At 42.5% G+C, this 16,214-nt stretch overlaps 1 protein-coding gene across 1 annotated transcript in view; it reads right to left on the bottom strand.

Moving 5' to 3' along the window:
- Faxc (failed axon connections homolog, metaxin like GST domain containing) overlaps positions 1-14,135 on the bottom strand; it is a 61,272-nt gene extending 47,137 nt beyond the window's left edge. Inside the window, 4 exon segments of the mRNA XM_059255695.1 lie at positions 1,184-1,381; positions 8,677-8,716; positions 8,719-8,810; positions 13,870-14,135. Coding sequence (XP_059111678.1) covers positions 1,184-1,381; positions 8,677-8,716; positions 8,719-8,810; positions 13,870-14,135 — 596 coding nt within the window.
- Positions 14,136-16,214: the final 2,079 nt, after the last annotated feature.

Below are 16,214 nucleotides of genomic sequence, written 5' to 3'. Positions count from 1 at the left end.
AAGCAAGACTAGCCAAATATGATTAACTCGCATGGTGCTGAAGCAGCGTGGGGGCCACTGAAGCAAAACAGAGCAACTGGTCAACCCAATTGTGTGATCCTCCAAACTTGTGTGATGCTTCAAACTTGTGTGATGCTTCCAACTTGTGTGATGCTCCAAACTTGGAAACCATGAAATACAAATGCAGCAATCAGGACAAAAGGCTACCTTAGGAAAGGTGACATAATCTCACAAATGTGTAATTGATTCTACTAAGGAATCTAATCTCTAATTAGCCCTCCATGCCTTCCTCTAGTGTCTAATTCACTTTCTTTTCTTTTCTTTTCTTTTTTTTCTTCTCTTTTCTTCTTTTTAGAAAGAGTTTCTTTGTGAAGCCCTGGCTATTCTGGAACTCATTCTGTAGACCAGACTAGTCTCAAACTCAGAAATCCACCTGCCTCTGCCTCTTGAGTGCTGGTATTTAAAAACGTGCACCACCATTGTCTGGCATCTCATGCATTTTCATTCACTCATTTGTACTAATGAGCCCCACAAATTGAAATGCCCCCCTCACATAAAATCCAACAAATTGCAGCATGCAGGCTGTGAAGGTTTTGTGTGTATATGTGGTTGGGTAAACATAAAAGGAAGATCGTGTTATTATAAATGAAATCCAAGTTTCTGTGCACATGATAGTTTTACTGGAATGCAGTCTGCTTATAAACATCTAGGCTTATTGGCAGAGTTGAGTGGTTGAGGCTGTGAAAGACTCTAGAGAATGCCTGTGGAGTCCTGGTCTAGATACTTGGAGACAACAGACAGAACTTTGACCCTAAGTCAAAGTTATTTCTGATTAAAAAAAAAAATCTTTGGAGCTGGAGAGATGGCTCAGTGGTTAAGAGCATTGACTGCTCTTCCAGAGGTCCTGAGTTCAATTCCCAGCAACCACATGGTGGCTCACAACCATCTATAATGAGATCTGATGCCCTCTTCTGGCCCACAGGGACACATGCAGACAGAGCACTGTATACATAATAAATAAATAAATCTTTAAAAAATAAAAAAATAAATAAATTACTTTAAAAAAATCTTTGAGAAAGGTGAGTAAAACTTAACAAAAAAAATTTAAGAAGATGAATGTCAGAAAGCTCAAGAGGATTTAGGCTAGCTAGGGGAGGTACAGGGGCACACACCAGAGACTCACCAGTAAAAGTGCTCTTCCACCATCTTGGTCACAGCTCTTGAGACAGCTCTTTCATGAGGGCCAAGGTTTTTGTTCAAGTTCACTCCAAGTTTCTCTTCCAGAAAGTCGATTATGAATTCTGTGCCAGACACTTTTTCATTATTATATTCAATCCAAGGCATTTTCCCTTGAGCAGAGAGCTTTCCACCAAAATAGTTCTAAATAGCATTTTTTAAAAAAAGAGAAAAGCAATGTGTATATAAATTTCACTTATTAGCAAAAACAAACATTGCAACCCATCAGTGCTTGTATCCATACTATTTACTCAAATGAACTCAGCGTCTTAACTCTTTAAGATCATTACTCTAGAAGGGGAGAAAGATAGCCTTTTACTGAACATTAAAGTATTAATTTATTCTCTTAGGTTCTACATGGGCTCAGATTCTATCTGGATTGGGGAAGAAAGAAGACTCTGAGGCAAGGAGTGGGAGAAGGAAGGGGTGGGTTTAAAATGAACAAGACTAGCTATAAATGTGTAAACTATCCACAAATAGAAAGGTGAAAATAAACCACAAAGAATCTTGTACCAATGTAGTATCCAAAGAACTCACTTGAAATCCAATATGCTGCATCTGAATAATGCATATTGTCACTACACTGAGAGCAAGCGGTCCTCTAAATTATCATACTGAGATTTAAAAAGAACACACAACAGGTTCAACTGCTGTGTCTCCTAAAGGAAATTCAGCAGGTTCCTGGTTTTCAGCCCAGACCTTTAACTTCTAGTCCTGGGGTGATACCCATATCTGTCCAGACAAGCTCTATTTTGATCTATAAGCATGTTAGAAGCTTACAGTGTCTCAGAATATCATGATCCAGAAATGAGGTGGCCAGATCAAGTTACACAGTTTATCATTAAAATTACAGTAAATGTATAAAAGTAAAAATTTATAAAAAGTAAAGACCTAGACCACATGAATGGAGGGGATTCTGGAGAATTTCATGTCTTCAATCAGATTTCTCAATAAATATAGTCATTTAAATTTCCAGGTTGATTGTATCCACTGTCTTGCAGACTACACAATCTCAATTAATCTGATTGTCACAAACTCTTCCTCATACTTTGTACAAATAGATAATGCAAATACTGTTAGATATTGGAAAATGTTAGCCCCTCTGAGAAAACTGGTACTCGAAAACTTGGTGGGCAGGCATCCATTTGTACATATAAGCTTGGGTTGAGCTTCAGGGTCCTGAAATTCTCAAATTGGTAGGTGATATCACCTTTTCAGAAGGCTCAAAAGCAAAGTGTGAACTAGCTAAATGCCACTTATCACTATCTTTGGTAGAGTGGTCTCTGTTCGTGAAGTCCTGATACTTTATCTTATTGTTTATTATCAAATGAAAGTGAGCCTAGCCTGAAAAAGTGGTAACTAAATACAGATTGTCTATGCCCAATGTAGAAAATGGAATGTCCTCTAGTTACCCTCTAGTAGTATACTCATGTAAATGCTAGACACAAAGTGTGTGTTTGTCCCCCCAGCAATGGACGGTGGAAACAGATCTGTTGCAGAATATTTCTTTACACTGTGAAGATTTGTCTTTGCCAAGGCACCTTCTGATTGGTTTAATAAAGAGCTGAATAGCCAATAGCTAGGCAAGAAGAGGTTAGACAGGACTTCAGGGGACAGAGAGGACTCTGGGAAGAAGAAAGGCGGAGTCAACAGCTAGACTTGGAAGAAATAGGAAATACAAGATGGAAGAGAGGTAACACCATATGGCAGAATACAGATTAATATAAATAGGTTAATTTAATTTACCAGAGCTAGTTGAGACAAGCCTAAGTTAAAGACTGAGCTTTCATAATTAATACAAGTCTCTGTGTCATTACTTGGGAGTTGGCTGGCAGGACATAAAAAGACTCATTACACACCTCTCTGGAAGTTACTAGGGCACCGGACATTCATGTAATTTGTATTCTAGAAGTGTACAATCACCATACAACACTGCCTTTGCTCCCGATTTCCCTTGCTGCACTCGTATCCTCCTAACAGATCCCTTTCAGAAGTAATCTAGCTTCAATGATGCCATCAGAAGAAACTCTTTACAGTGCAAATGAGGGCAAACACTCTTCCTCAGAATCATTGAGTTGCAATTACACATGGTAGCATATGCTTGTATCCCTGAACTCAGGAGGCTGAGGCAGGAGAATCACTTTAAGTCTAGGGCCAGGTTGAACAACACAGTTGAGTTCAAGGCCAGTCTGGGCTACATATTAAGACCTTGTCTCAAAATAAAATAAAATAAAATAAAACAACTTAAAGTGCTTACTATGCAATCAAGAAGGTCAGAAGTCAGATTCCCAGAGCCCATGTAAATGCTGGGTGGACATGGTAGCTCATCTGTAATTCCAGCCTTGGAGACAGGATCCCAAAGCAAGCTGGTGGGTGAGTTGAGCCAAATCAGCCAGCTCTGGGTTTGATTGAGAGACCCTGCCTCAGTGAATAAAGTGGAAGAGCAACCAAGGAAGATTCTCAATACCAACCTTGGACCTCCAAATACACACCCTTGCACTGGCACACGCACATCCCAACATGCATGCACATGCACACCACACCACATGTGTACACATGAAAACAGACAAAACAAAATTCAAGAGCTGAGGTTGAAACTCAGTGGTAGATCACTTGTCTCCCATACATTGGCCCTTGGTTGACCCCAGCACCCTCCTCTCACAAGAAACAAATTCCAATGGTGAACTACACTCACACCAGCCAGTAGCTGCCACCTGCCAGCCTCACTGGTTATCAGTCTTTCTGGTTCCTGCTTCAACTTCCACACCCAACTAGACCACTCAGCACAGTCGCTACTTTTACAGGAATCCCTCTCCCCATCCTCTGCAATACCCTGGTCTCCTAAACAGTTTTGTTCAAAATGAACTACTTATCCAGGGTGAAACCATTATCTGCCCTTCCTTTGGCTTCCACTAAACAGTGTACATGCCCCTCCCCTAAAGAACTGTTCCCATATCTGCCCCTAGACTATGCTCTCCCCTGGACTATTGGTACATGTTTGTGTAACTCCCATTCTACTTTGGAAATATCTGGGCATAGTGGTGCATGCCTTTAACGCCAATAGTAGGGAGGCAGAAGCAGGAAGATCTCTGTGATTTCGAGGCCAGCCTGGTCTACATAGTGTATTCCAGGACAGCCAGGGTTACTTAGTGAGACCCTGTTTCAAAAAACAAAATGAACAAAAAACTACAGAAATGAAAATTAGAGATCATTCTGGAAATGATTAACTCGAGTATGTTTTCATAATCAAATTTTGATTTACAGCTAAAAAGCAAAAGAAAACATTTTAGAGACAAATATAATTTTCTTAGATATGATTATATCTAAATAAGATACTGCTATTATCATCATTTTGAGATGAATAATTTCAAAGTCTAAGAGAGATTTCATAGTCTTAGGTTTCTGACTTGCTATACTGCCCACTGAATCTTCAGCTCAATTGCTATCCAACATGTAAGGAGGTGAATACTCACTGCACTCCAGAAATAACTACCACCAGACACCTTCCACTGGCTATATTTGAAATAATTAACTACCTTTTGAAAACTATAACAGACTGGAAAAAGTCCACATATCTAATGTATACTGTAGTTTTGTAGAAAAACTGTCTTTATCTGGGAAATATGCATGTTAAAGCATTTTAAGTGAAGCGTCGTAATTTTTGCACAGTACTTTCAAATGATGTATCAAAAGCATATTCCAAAAGACTATGAAAAGAGAGCTAAAGCAAAGGAGGCCAAATAATAACCATAAGTGAACCCATGGGTAAGAACTGGGGGTATTCATTATACTATTCATTTAAGTTGTCCATAGATGAGAGAAAATCAAGCCAAAGAGATGGGAAGACAGGATGAGTATTGGAGTAGAACATTGGAAGTGAAGGGTGAGGACCATGGAGAGGGCTTTAGCCTTTGCCCAGTACAAATTCCTGGGCAGGGGAGCCAGCATCCCTGATAGGAGATCTAAAACAAACACTAGACCTCTGAGAGGTACAACCACCACAAGAGAAAGGTAGCATGCTGAATACAGGCAGCATGAAGCAGAAATGCTGGGAGAGACCAGATGCTTTTAGTTAGCATAACAAATACCCTCCCACAGATAAAGGGAGAAATTGGGAAAACTGACTAAGGAGACACACTTCTAAGAAAAGATAAAAGTCAACTGTAGTCAACAGTTGGCCAGGAATGGTGACACACACCTGCACGTGTGAGGTAGAGGCAAGAGGAAAGGCCAACCAAGGCAACACAGGGAAACCGTGTAAAAAAGAAAGAACACTACAGAGGAGAAAGACATTGAGGGGCTGGAGAGATGGCTCAACAGTTAAGGGCATACTGCTATTCCAGAGACCCCAAGTGTGATTCCCACCACCCACATCAGGCAGATCACAACTACCTGTAACTCCAACTTTAAAGGATCACCTGTGGCCTCGACAAGCACCTGTAAGCACATGGGCATACCCCCAGACACACAGGCACACACAATTAAAAATTTTTTAAAAATGGTTGCAAAAATGGAATCCTGCACTGCAATGGAAGCTCCACAGGAGGAAGGTTCCACGTGGAAGCAGAGACTGACAGGAAAGCACAGAGACCAGGAAATAAAGCAGAGATCCAGACAACAGGAAACAGGCAGGGAATATGATTAAAGGAAATATTTTAAGACTATTGATTATTAGTTTCCTCAGAATTTAAAAAAAGCACATAGTCCATCTCTCTCCAGTCAGAGTGGCTCTCTCCAAGAAAACAATTTACAACAAATGCTGATAAAAATACAGAGAAAGAACAACACTTAGGCACTGTTAGTGTAGATATAGATTGGTGCAGCCAATATGCAGAATGAAGGTTTCTCAAAAAAAGCTACCATATAAGCCATCTATACCACTTCTGGATATATAGCTGAAGGAAACCCAGTTAACATTCACAGGTTTTGTTTAATGCAGCACTATTCCCAACAGCCAACTTAAGAAACTAGCCTAAGTGTCTGAAAATATGGGAATGATAAAGAAAATACATTATATGTACACAGTGGAGTTTTACTCAGCCATAGAGAAGAATGAAATCTGTCAGTTACTGGAAAATGGAGTGAACTGGAGATCACTGCGGTAAGTGAAACACACCAGACTCAGAAAGAACAAGTTCACATTTTCTTTCATATGCAAAAACCTATATTTAAAACTTATACATATGCATGCATCTGTGTGTGCCATGAGACTAGAAAGAGGACCACAAGAGGGGAAGAGATCTGCAACAAAATGCTGGAGACTGAGAGGGTGATGAGATTCATGTGAACACTGAAGAAGGAGGCTATTTGGGGTGAAGAATTGGACCATCAAGAGAGTAGGGGAGCAGTGGAGGACAGGGCTAAATTAGACAGAGAGTAACAACACACATGTAAGAAAATGTTCCACTCACAACCAAACAAACTACTAACTAAAACAACAGCAAAAACCAAACCAGCCTCTCTGTTTCTAAACTTTGCATCTTCATGGGGTCAGATTTTCTTCATCGATTTCAGACATCAGCCAAAATGAAACATTGAGTGTAAAAGCAGATGTGAGAATATAGCATTTACCTAATAAGCTAGAAATAAAATAGATTTATAAAAATGCAAGGGAGTTGTTTTTTTCAGTAAACATTTCTATGTTATGAAAATTTGTTTACTTTTCTAAGAAATGTCATTTACGGTCATGTGTGTCTGTCTTGTTAACTCTAAAAATTTAAAAGGTACAATTATGTTTAATAAAAGAAAGAAAATGCTATAATGAAGTCCATTGCTTTTTATGCCAGCTTTAATAATTGTTAAAGAGACAAAAGACACATAAGAACTCATATTGAAAAAGTTTATAAAAAGAACTAGAGGGGTAGTGGACTTTGAAAAATAAATATTTTTAAATGTGCTCTTTTGTAGCATGTGTACCTAAAAATATAACTTCAAATATATAAGTAATATTAAAGCGCTAACAGAGCAGCAAAAAGGGGACCAGTCAACGAAGACTTGAATGCTTTACCCTTTTCAGAAACTAACAGGTAAACCATTTTAAAAGAGCAAAATGCAGCTCTCAGTAACACATCAGATATCTTCAAGCAAGTAAACAAATAAGCTGCCCCACACTGATAAGATTTACTTAATTCTTTTCTACTATTTAAAAAAAATAACCACACAATTGAATAAAGTCTCAGTAAACTGAAGGAATTGGTGTCACAGAGATGATTTTCTCTGACCATAATATCAAAAAACAAATATAGAAATAACGCTTTGAAAACTCTCCCTACAGCTAGAACTTGTTTAAAAAAAAAAAAGGAAAACATAAGGGAAAAACTTAAAGCTACATAGAGAAATGGCAACAATAACAAAAAACATATCAAATGTGTTAGCTAACTCGAGCATCACTGAGGGAAAACTGGATATACCTTCAAATACATACTTTTGCTTATTCTTTTTTATGGAATAATGCTTATTTCTATTTTTAGGGGGAAATCTGTAAATTCATATATATACATATGTATATTAAAATAACCCATGTTCTAAACTCCAATAATTACTTGTAATTAAGATTTTGGCTTATTTCCTTTTTCATGGTGTGAAAATACTTGCAAATCACTTATTACACATAAGTGTATATGTATGTATATGCATGTATATATGGGTATGTGTGTTTCTTTTTCCTTTTTTCTTGAAATGCTTCTTGTAAGTTTTTTTAGATTTATTTACTTTATGTGTCAGTCTTTTGCCTTCAAGTATATCTGTGTGCCACATGCTTGCCTTGATGCCTGAGGTCAGAAGAGGACATGGGATCCCTATAACTAGAGTTACATATGATCAAGAACCACATGTAAGGCTGGAAACCAAACCAGGATCCTCTACAGGAGTCACAGTGCTCTTAACCACTGAGCATCCCTCCAACATCCTTTGCATCTTTGATGCGGAAATGTACAGGTATTTCCTTGAAAGCCACTTGTGCAGAACATGGAAAATTCAAAAATATATTCAAAGATCAGAGCTATACGTAAGTGGTAGAACCCTGGACTAGTACATGAGATGCTAGCTTCAATCCCTAGCACTGACAATCTATTTTTTTTTCAAATATGTACCCAATTCCTACTGTGCCCTCTAACCCCACACTTCGTGGAGGACAAAATGATGAGTGAAAAACCTAAAAGAGAAGTCCCACCAGGAGTAGCACACTCACATTTCTCACCAGCTGCCCTAGATGCCTCTCCAAACCTCCAACCGAAGGACACATTAAGAGAAATACTATGTTTCCTTCATTAAAACTAACGTAAAAAGAATTCAATATACCCTGGAATCCAAGTACTCTCTCTTACTAGAGACTGGGTCTAACCTTCAGACCCCTTCTACTCTGACATCCATTTATGACATTAACTACTCTGTGTGATATTGAGACCATAAAAAAATAAACATATTTGCAAACAAGTACCTGAGTAGGGTAGGTCAGCCATTCTTAAGTATGTTTCCATTTCAAACAGAAAGGAGATAAGCTGGGGACACCATTGTTAGGTCTTGCAAACTGGTGTAAAATAATAGCATCCTTGGAGTCAAGCTCTTGCTGTTTCCTGTCAAAACCAAAACAAAAATGAAGAACAGCCTGCATGTTAGTTTTTTGTTGCCTTAGGGCCTCAAGAGGACCCTGTAGGGTTGTAGGCTTCTGTGCACAAGCGGAAGCGTGTGTGACAGGTCTTACCTCATCCAGTGTTTAGAGAATGGAAGTGGAGTGGACATGCAGGTGGACCTTACAAACTGAAGTGACTACAATCCAGTGGCTCTGAGAAGTAACTACAAATCAACATGCATCCTATGGGCAAGAGAAGTAGTTTTGGAACAGTCATTTTGTCCTTCACATGCAGCCTGTGGGCAAGAGGAGTAGTTTTGGAACAGGTATTTTGTGCTTACTATGTGTTCCACCTGATTCTGCATCATGCTCATTTCATGGGTATTATCTCATTTAATCTTCAAAACAACCCTATGAAGTAGATACATGACATATATTTCAGGGATGCAAATACTAGAAGGTGAGCATGGTACTTCAGGCCTTCAATCCTAGCTCTCAGGAGGCTGAAATGGATCACTCATTCACGGCCGGCCTGAGCTACAGAGAATCCTGGGTAGAGACCTAGTCACATTGCAGAGCCTGGACAGTGCCTATATGCCGGCCTTACCCAAAACTTGGAAACAGACCCTTCTCGATAAGGTGAGGAGATAACCGAACGAGTCTGCTGTCGCTTGATGCACAGCTACAGGGAATCTGATGCTAAACATTCAGGCTCTTTCTTTATATTGATAATCACAAGGACTAAATAAAAGAATATCTGTAAACATTTAGTAGGCTATTAAGCATTGAAAGTGTAGAAAAATTTATTCTTACACAACAAGATATGGTCTTGTTCACTTACAAAATCTTCCCAGTTCACCCAATCTGGCTCATAAACTCCTCGGAAACCTATTACAATTTCCATCTTTTTGTCTGCCTAGTTTTTCCCAGTTAGATAAACTCCATTCTCAAGGCTTGACCCTCCATAAGCTTCTACTTCCCTCTCCAAATTCCAGTTTAATTCTACATCTGGCCAAGCAGGAATGGCTTGTCGCCTTCACCATGCAATGCTCACTAGCTTCAGCATTTCCACTTCACAAAACAAGTTCTCTTGAGGTTTACTAACCAAGGGCCTAGGCAATTCAAAGAACTCAGAATGACTCATTCTGAAATTACAAGCCAAAAAATTAAAATATTTACTATGAAACAAAGGTTTTCCTTTATAGGAAATGTGTGGGAGGTCAGGTATTAGAATCCAGGACTCATTTTGACTGTCAGTAGACAACACAAACTCTACAATTCACAGCTGACTTTGCCCAGTAAAATAATTCACATCACAAAGTAATTTTCATGTAAATTAGCAAGGCAAAAGTTTAAGAACTAAAAGGAGATAAATATGAAATCCTCTGCCCTACTGGCCAGAAGAACCAAATTCTAAAGGTTCACTTTCATAGTCAAAATAGATGCTGATCAGGTGTCAACATGTGCCAATGACTTTATAGACACTGCCCATATTAACCTACTTAATTCTGATAATAGCAGTCTACAGTGGACATTGTTAGAGTTTAACTCTGGGACACCACACTAACATTTTACAGTAGACAGGAAAGTCAGAGTGTAACTTGCCCAAGGAACACCAATTTCAGATCAAGTGTGTCAGACCAAGACTGGCGGCAGATCCCAGCTATTCAGAAGGCATAGGCAAGAAAACTGCAAGTTCAAGGCCAGCCTAGACAACTCAGCTAGACCATGTCTCAAAAAACTAATATGCCAAAAGTGGAGTGAGGTGAAGATCCAGTCCTGTGGTGAGCTATTCGGCTTCCACGGGTGAAGCACTGGGTTCAACCCCTAGTAAAAATGAATATATATATATATATATATATATATATATATATATATATAAAGTTTGAAATAACTCTAGATCTCAAGAGTCCAAAGAAAAGAAAATTTGGCAATTCCTTGATTAGTTTTATTAACACAGTCACTCTGACTCAGCTAACTAGTGATGGCTAATCTTTACTGAATGCCCATATGACAAACGGTCCTAAGTAGTTCCCATGTGTTAATATATTAAATCAACTGGATAAGGAAGGCTACTGTTATTATTTCTACTCTACAGATGACACTAACTGAGAACTTATTAGCATCCAAGGTGCATGGCTGGCCAAGCACAGAATCCAATTTGAACCCAGGTAGTCTGGCCCCATAGGCATCCTTCTACTTGTCAGAGCCCTTCCCCTAGTTTAGGGTCAGGACCTTCCTGTGCGGTTTATTTCCTAAAATGGCCTTAGAATGAGATTTGAAGAGAGAACACCTGCAGAGACCAGCTGGCTCACCTAATAGGAACTAACAAGGTCCAACCCCTGCTCTAAGGACATCACAGATGATCACGCCTCCGTAACAGGCAATGAGTCAGTCATGGATATCAGATAGGGACCCTTCGGCTGGAGTACCCAAAGCTCAAATGAGCTCCGGGGAATGAAGTCATTATTTAGTTATTGGGTTTACAAACAAATTTCCAGATGCTTGAGTGGATTTAATATAGATGCCAGGCCATTCTCCACTCAGGGGAAACAAAGGGTTAAGACAATAATTATTCAAAAATATAACAGTAGAGAAAATACAAATAACAAAAATAATATCCCAGATAAGCACCCATGCTTCACCCTAAAAACACCTGCATTGGTTATACTCATTAATTAGACTTCTTAAGTGACCTGACAACTTCATTTTCTCACGAGACAAAGCCATTAGATTAAGGTTAATCTGGGCAGCAGGAAGTCCAGGCAGGGTGGAGAAGAGTTGACAGTTGCCAATGAACTCGGACAGTGGGGGCATGTTGTGCTCTATTTCCCTCCCACACATTTCATAGTTTGATTTGGTCCTCTGCCTAAACTGTACAGACAGTGGAAGCTTAGATTTCTCAGGAAGTGGAAGTTCCCCTAGCTTGTACCTTCTGAAGCCTGTCTTAGTGCTCCTGTCTGTTCCTTATCTCTCTACTCTTGGAAGCTGGCAGAAAGTTGCATCTTGACCATAGGCCTGTCTTCCTAGGAAACGCCTCCCCCCCCCCCCCCCCCCCCGTTCTGCTCCTTTCTCCTCCTTTCTCTACCACAAAGCAAGCACCTTCTCACAAGCAGCCAGGCTCCACATTGGAGCCTCAGTCTTACTCCTGTTCTGCGTGATCTTGGGCAGGTTACTTAGCCTCCTTCTGCTCTATAGTGGTAGTTGTTAAAGATACTTGCAATCACACACACAGAGTCCTACTAAGTTCCCAAAACTTCAGCAGCCTTCTTTGCGCTTGTGTTATAATAAAGTTTATCAATTCATTGGTCAAGAAACAAAAGTAAATGAACATGGGTCTTAAAACGTCTTGATCCAAGTAAGTATCCAGAGCTGAGGCTTGTGGTCACCATAATGGGGAAAGACCTAGCGTGGGCAGAGGGCTTGAGAGTGTCCAAGATCCAGAGCTTCCAGGGCGTGGTCTATTCCCAAGTGAGCTTCCAAGGCCCCATTATTTCTGCAAGGTCATCTAAGCCACATTTTGGATTCAGCCAGATGAAGCCTTCACTCTCCACAAACTGGAAAAATGCTGGGAAGCCACCTGGTGCAGGGACGGTCCTCACAGGCTTCGGATTGAAATACAACCGAGAAACAATGAGCTACTGTTTAAAACGCTGCAGAGGTGTGTGGGAGTTCTTTACATGGACTGAAACCTGACCTGAAATCGAGTTCTAAGACAGGCACAGATGGAGAGCAATCTTGGAGATATTTCACTTTAAAACTTTTGTATTTGGTTCAAGTAGATTCAAGGAGATGAACGAAATAAGATGCAGCAAACTTAAAACATACTTCTCAGTCTTCCAATATGGCTAAATAATATGAAAGCCAACACATTTTCTCAGCCCTCGCTGATTTCTTACCCTCTCAGAACCAAGAAACAGTGTGAACACTGTGGAGCTACTACAGTGTCCTCCTGGAGTTCTGCAAGCCCTTGGGAGGTCACCAGCGACTTTATAACCTCTAGAACTAAGCACCTCTATTCACTATATTCTATTCACCATACCCCTGGAAAATGTGTTGTTAACACATCCTTGTCCCTTCAGAAAATACTGGGCAGAAGGGAAATGCTGAACTCCTGAACACTATTCTGCCTCCAATAGTCTCCAGTGACTGGGGCCCCAAATGCATGGAAATTTTAACCGTTAACGGACATATCAGTTAACCAAAAACTGTCTCGGTACACTGTGGTATCACCTACTCCACTAAAGACCTATGGGACTAGTAGTATCAACAGCAGGGGCCTCCACTTATTGTAATTCTCAAGTCAGCCCTGTACACATTCTGCGGCAGGCAGCCATGAAACTGTTTACAGCTCAGGGAGACTCCCTGTTATGTCAAGTACCCCATGTGCTAGTGCTGCCCTCGGAGCTCCTACTGATCACACGACAATGGCATTTAAACCTGAAGGTGCTCACAGCTCCATACCAGATAATCAGTAAGCAGGTTAAGGCTGCATCAAAACTGAACAGGGTGACACTCAGCCGAGCATCTTTAACAGCGACAGGAGGTTCCAAGCTTCTGCAACTGCAGCCTCTTAATGATGTTGACATTTAGAGAGGAGTAGGGAGAACTAACCTTTTAAGTAAAGATGAGGTTAATACTTAATATTCCAGCATTATTACCCATAAACCAATTAGGCGTTTATAAAAGTGTACCTTCGTGTTTCTACGGAGCTTCATTCTATTGTTGCAAATGCATTGATTGCAGTTAGAATCTTCCTGTGGGCTTTAACAGATTGTTTGGGTCCATAACACTAGTGACTCACAGCACTTTGCTTTTAGCATCGAAATGCTAGGAGGCAAATGCTTTACCCTCCCAATTTAATTCTCCCATCAACTCTAAATGGCCCCTCACAAGTGGCCAAGTGACCATGAAACCCTTAGAGAGAAGAAGATGAGAGAGGACGCTTGGACCTTTGGGCAGCAGGATGGAGGGGCTGGCCCCGGACCCCCCTTCGCGCCAGCCCTTCCCGGGCCAGGTGCCCCTGTAGGCGCCCGCGTGCGGGGACCCTCTCTGCGGCTCACCTAATGACCAGGAGTTCGTGGAGCAGATACGCAGCCGCGGCCAGCAAAGCTCCCCCGGTCAAATAAAGGGTTTTCTTCCACCAGGGATCCGAGCCCAGCCCTGCCATGATCCCACCGTAATCCTGCAAAGGGAAAGCGATGATGTCCCCATAAAAGGAGAAGGGCTCCTCGGACCCGGCCCACCAGCCGAAGAAGGAGATGCTCTGGTTCCAGCTCAGGTCCACCACGCACGGCCTGGACGAGGCAAAGCCAACTCCCCAGTGCATGCTGCGCGGCTGGCTCCGGGCGCCCCTCCCAGGGCCCTCGCAGCCGGCATGGGAAGGGGCCGGCGCCCCGGCGGGCGGGCGGGCGGGCGATCGGGCTCAGCGGGGCGCGGGGTGCGCGGGCGAGGGTGGCGGCAGGAGGACGCGGGCAGCGGGCGGAGGGCCGGGCTGGCGGGGCCCCGGAGCCCGGAGAGGCAGCGGCGGCCGCCGGCCTCCCTGGCCGAGGCCTCTGGCAGCGGCTCTTTGTGTCGGCGCGTGGAGAAGGCCACGTGATGTCATTGCTCCCCCGGGCCGGGCAACGGAGGCGGGAGAAAGTCACCTACCCCGCGCCCTGCCCCCCGCCCCGCATCTCGCCCGTGCGCTGCCTGCCTCCGCTCGGGGACAGCGGCAGGGCTGGGCGCCCGCCGGGGCTCTGGGAGGCGGGCGGCGGGGGACGCTGTGACTGCGGCTAGGCCGAGCCCGCAGCCGCCGCCCTCGGTTCCGCCCGCTCCTCCCGCAGGCGCCGTGCGCGGCGGGCGCGGGACTCACCTGCCCTGAGCCGCGGGCCGAAACGTCGGGCGAGGGCAGTTTAAGGTCGGGAGTGTCTGGCCATCGGGAAACGTCTGCTCTGGTTGCTTAGAGCGCTCGGGGAGGCACAGACACCTGGGTCTGGGCAGGGTGCTGACGAAGAGATGTCTGCCTTGACAAATATCAGCAGAAAGGACTCTAGGTGAGAAATCTCCCTGCTGACAGCTTCTTTCCCCCTGGGAAATCGTTATCGAGGGTATCACTGATGCATGTTTTATGGGTCTCCTTCCCTTTTGGTGCAGAAAACTGTAAAATAAGCAATTGTGTGTTCAGTGGTTTCCGCCACCCTGGCTAACCCTGAAGAGATTGATTAGGGATCGAAATTAGGGCCTTTACACATACATGGTAGGCATGCTCTACCAACAAGCCCTTTCAATCCTATGCGCAGAGAACAAGACCATGTTTTATAGAAGTTTGTGATTGGTGAACGAATTCTAACCAAAGCACGAGCAGTTTTAGTTTAGAGGAAATAAAATGAAAACATTAAAGACATAAGATTCTTCACAATTAAAATGCAAGTATGACTATAGGAACACATTCGTCCCCTAAGATGGCAGAAACTGGGATAGTGATGACAGGGGTTCCCATTTCCTGGACTTCACCCCTTTAGAATAAACAAGTAGTCCAGCCGTGCTAGAACTAATCATTGTTTGCCCCCATACATAGGGAAGGAGACCCTAGCCAGGTTGACACGAATTTCAGGGATCCCTATCTCCATCCCACAGAGCCACTCGCTGCCGTTCACTTCCACAACTCCTCCGCTGTCCACTGTGGCGTCTTGAAAGTATCAGAAAATTGTTGAGTATTGCCTGATCTTTGACTCAAATATGGTTTAAATGTTCACGATACTATAATGGGCATCTTGAAGAAGCAAGTAGAGTCAAGCAAAATCCTACAAGAGAAACTAAAAGACCATCTTAATTGGATGCAGGTTAAATTTTAGCATGACGCAGAAGACAAAAGATTATTATTACTATAGCTAAATATGACAAAAGGAAACAGTCGACTCTGAAAAGCCACTACACCTAAGAATCAAGTAAACTTTCGGAGAACAAGGAAAGCAGATACAACCATTCAGGCAACAGCTATGCAAGCCTTTAGCCAGCTTTTCATCCAAGGTCCACCTAAGTCTCGCTTAGAAAAGCATGTGCACAGAGGAGCACAATCCAGCTACAGAAAGAAGGCAACCTCCTCAGGGCAGGGAGTCAACCAGGTAATAAGCCCAGCAAAGGAAAGCTAAACAGGCCAGAGAGGTGACGCACGCCTGTGACCCCAGCACTCCTGAGGCAGAGGCAGGAAGGTCTGTCTCAGTTCCAGGCCAGCCTAGTCTACAGAGTGAGTTCCACGACAGTCAGGACTACTCAGAGAAGCCCTGTGTGGGAAAAACAAGAAGTAAGTAAATAAATGAACAAATAAATAACTAAACAGAATTGGGTTAACCAAAGAGCTGGGGAGGTTGGCTCTTTGAAGAATGGCTTCTTAAAACCCGACGGACACTCGGGTCCCAGATTGGAC

Source organism: Peromyscus eremicus, chromosome 2, assembly GCF_949786415.1.
Source record: "Peromyscus eremicus chromosome 2, PerEre_H2_v1, whole genome shotgun sequence".
Taxonomy (NCBI): Eukaryota; Metazoa; Chordata; class Mammalia; order Rodentia; family Cricetidae; genus Peromyscus; species Peromyscus eremicus.
The sequence above is the reverse complement of the archived record's forward strand: the minus strand, read 5'-3'. Positions and strand labels throughout refer to the sequence as shown.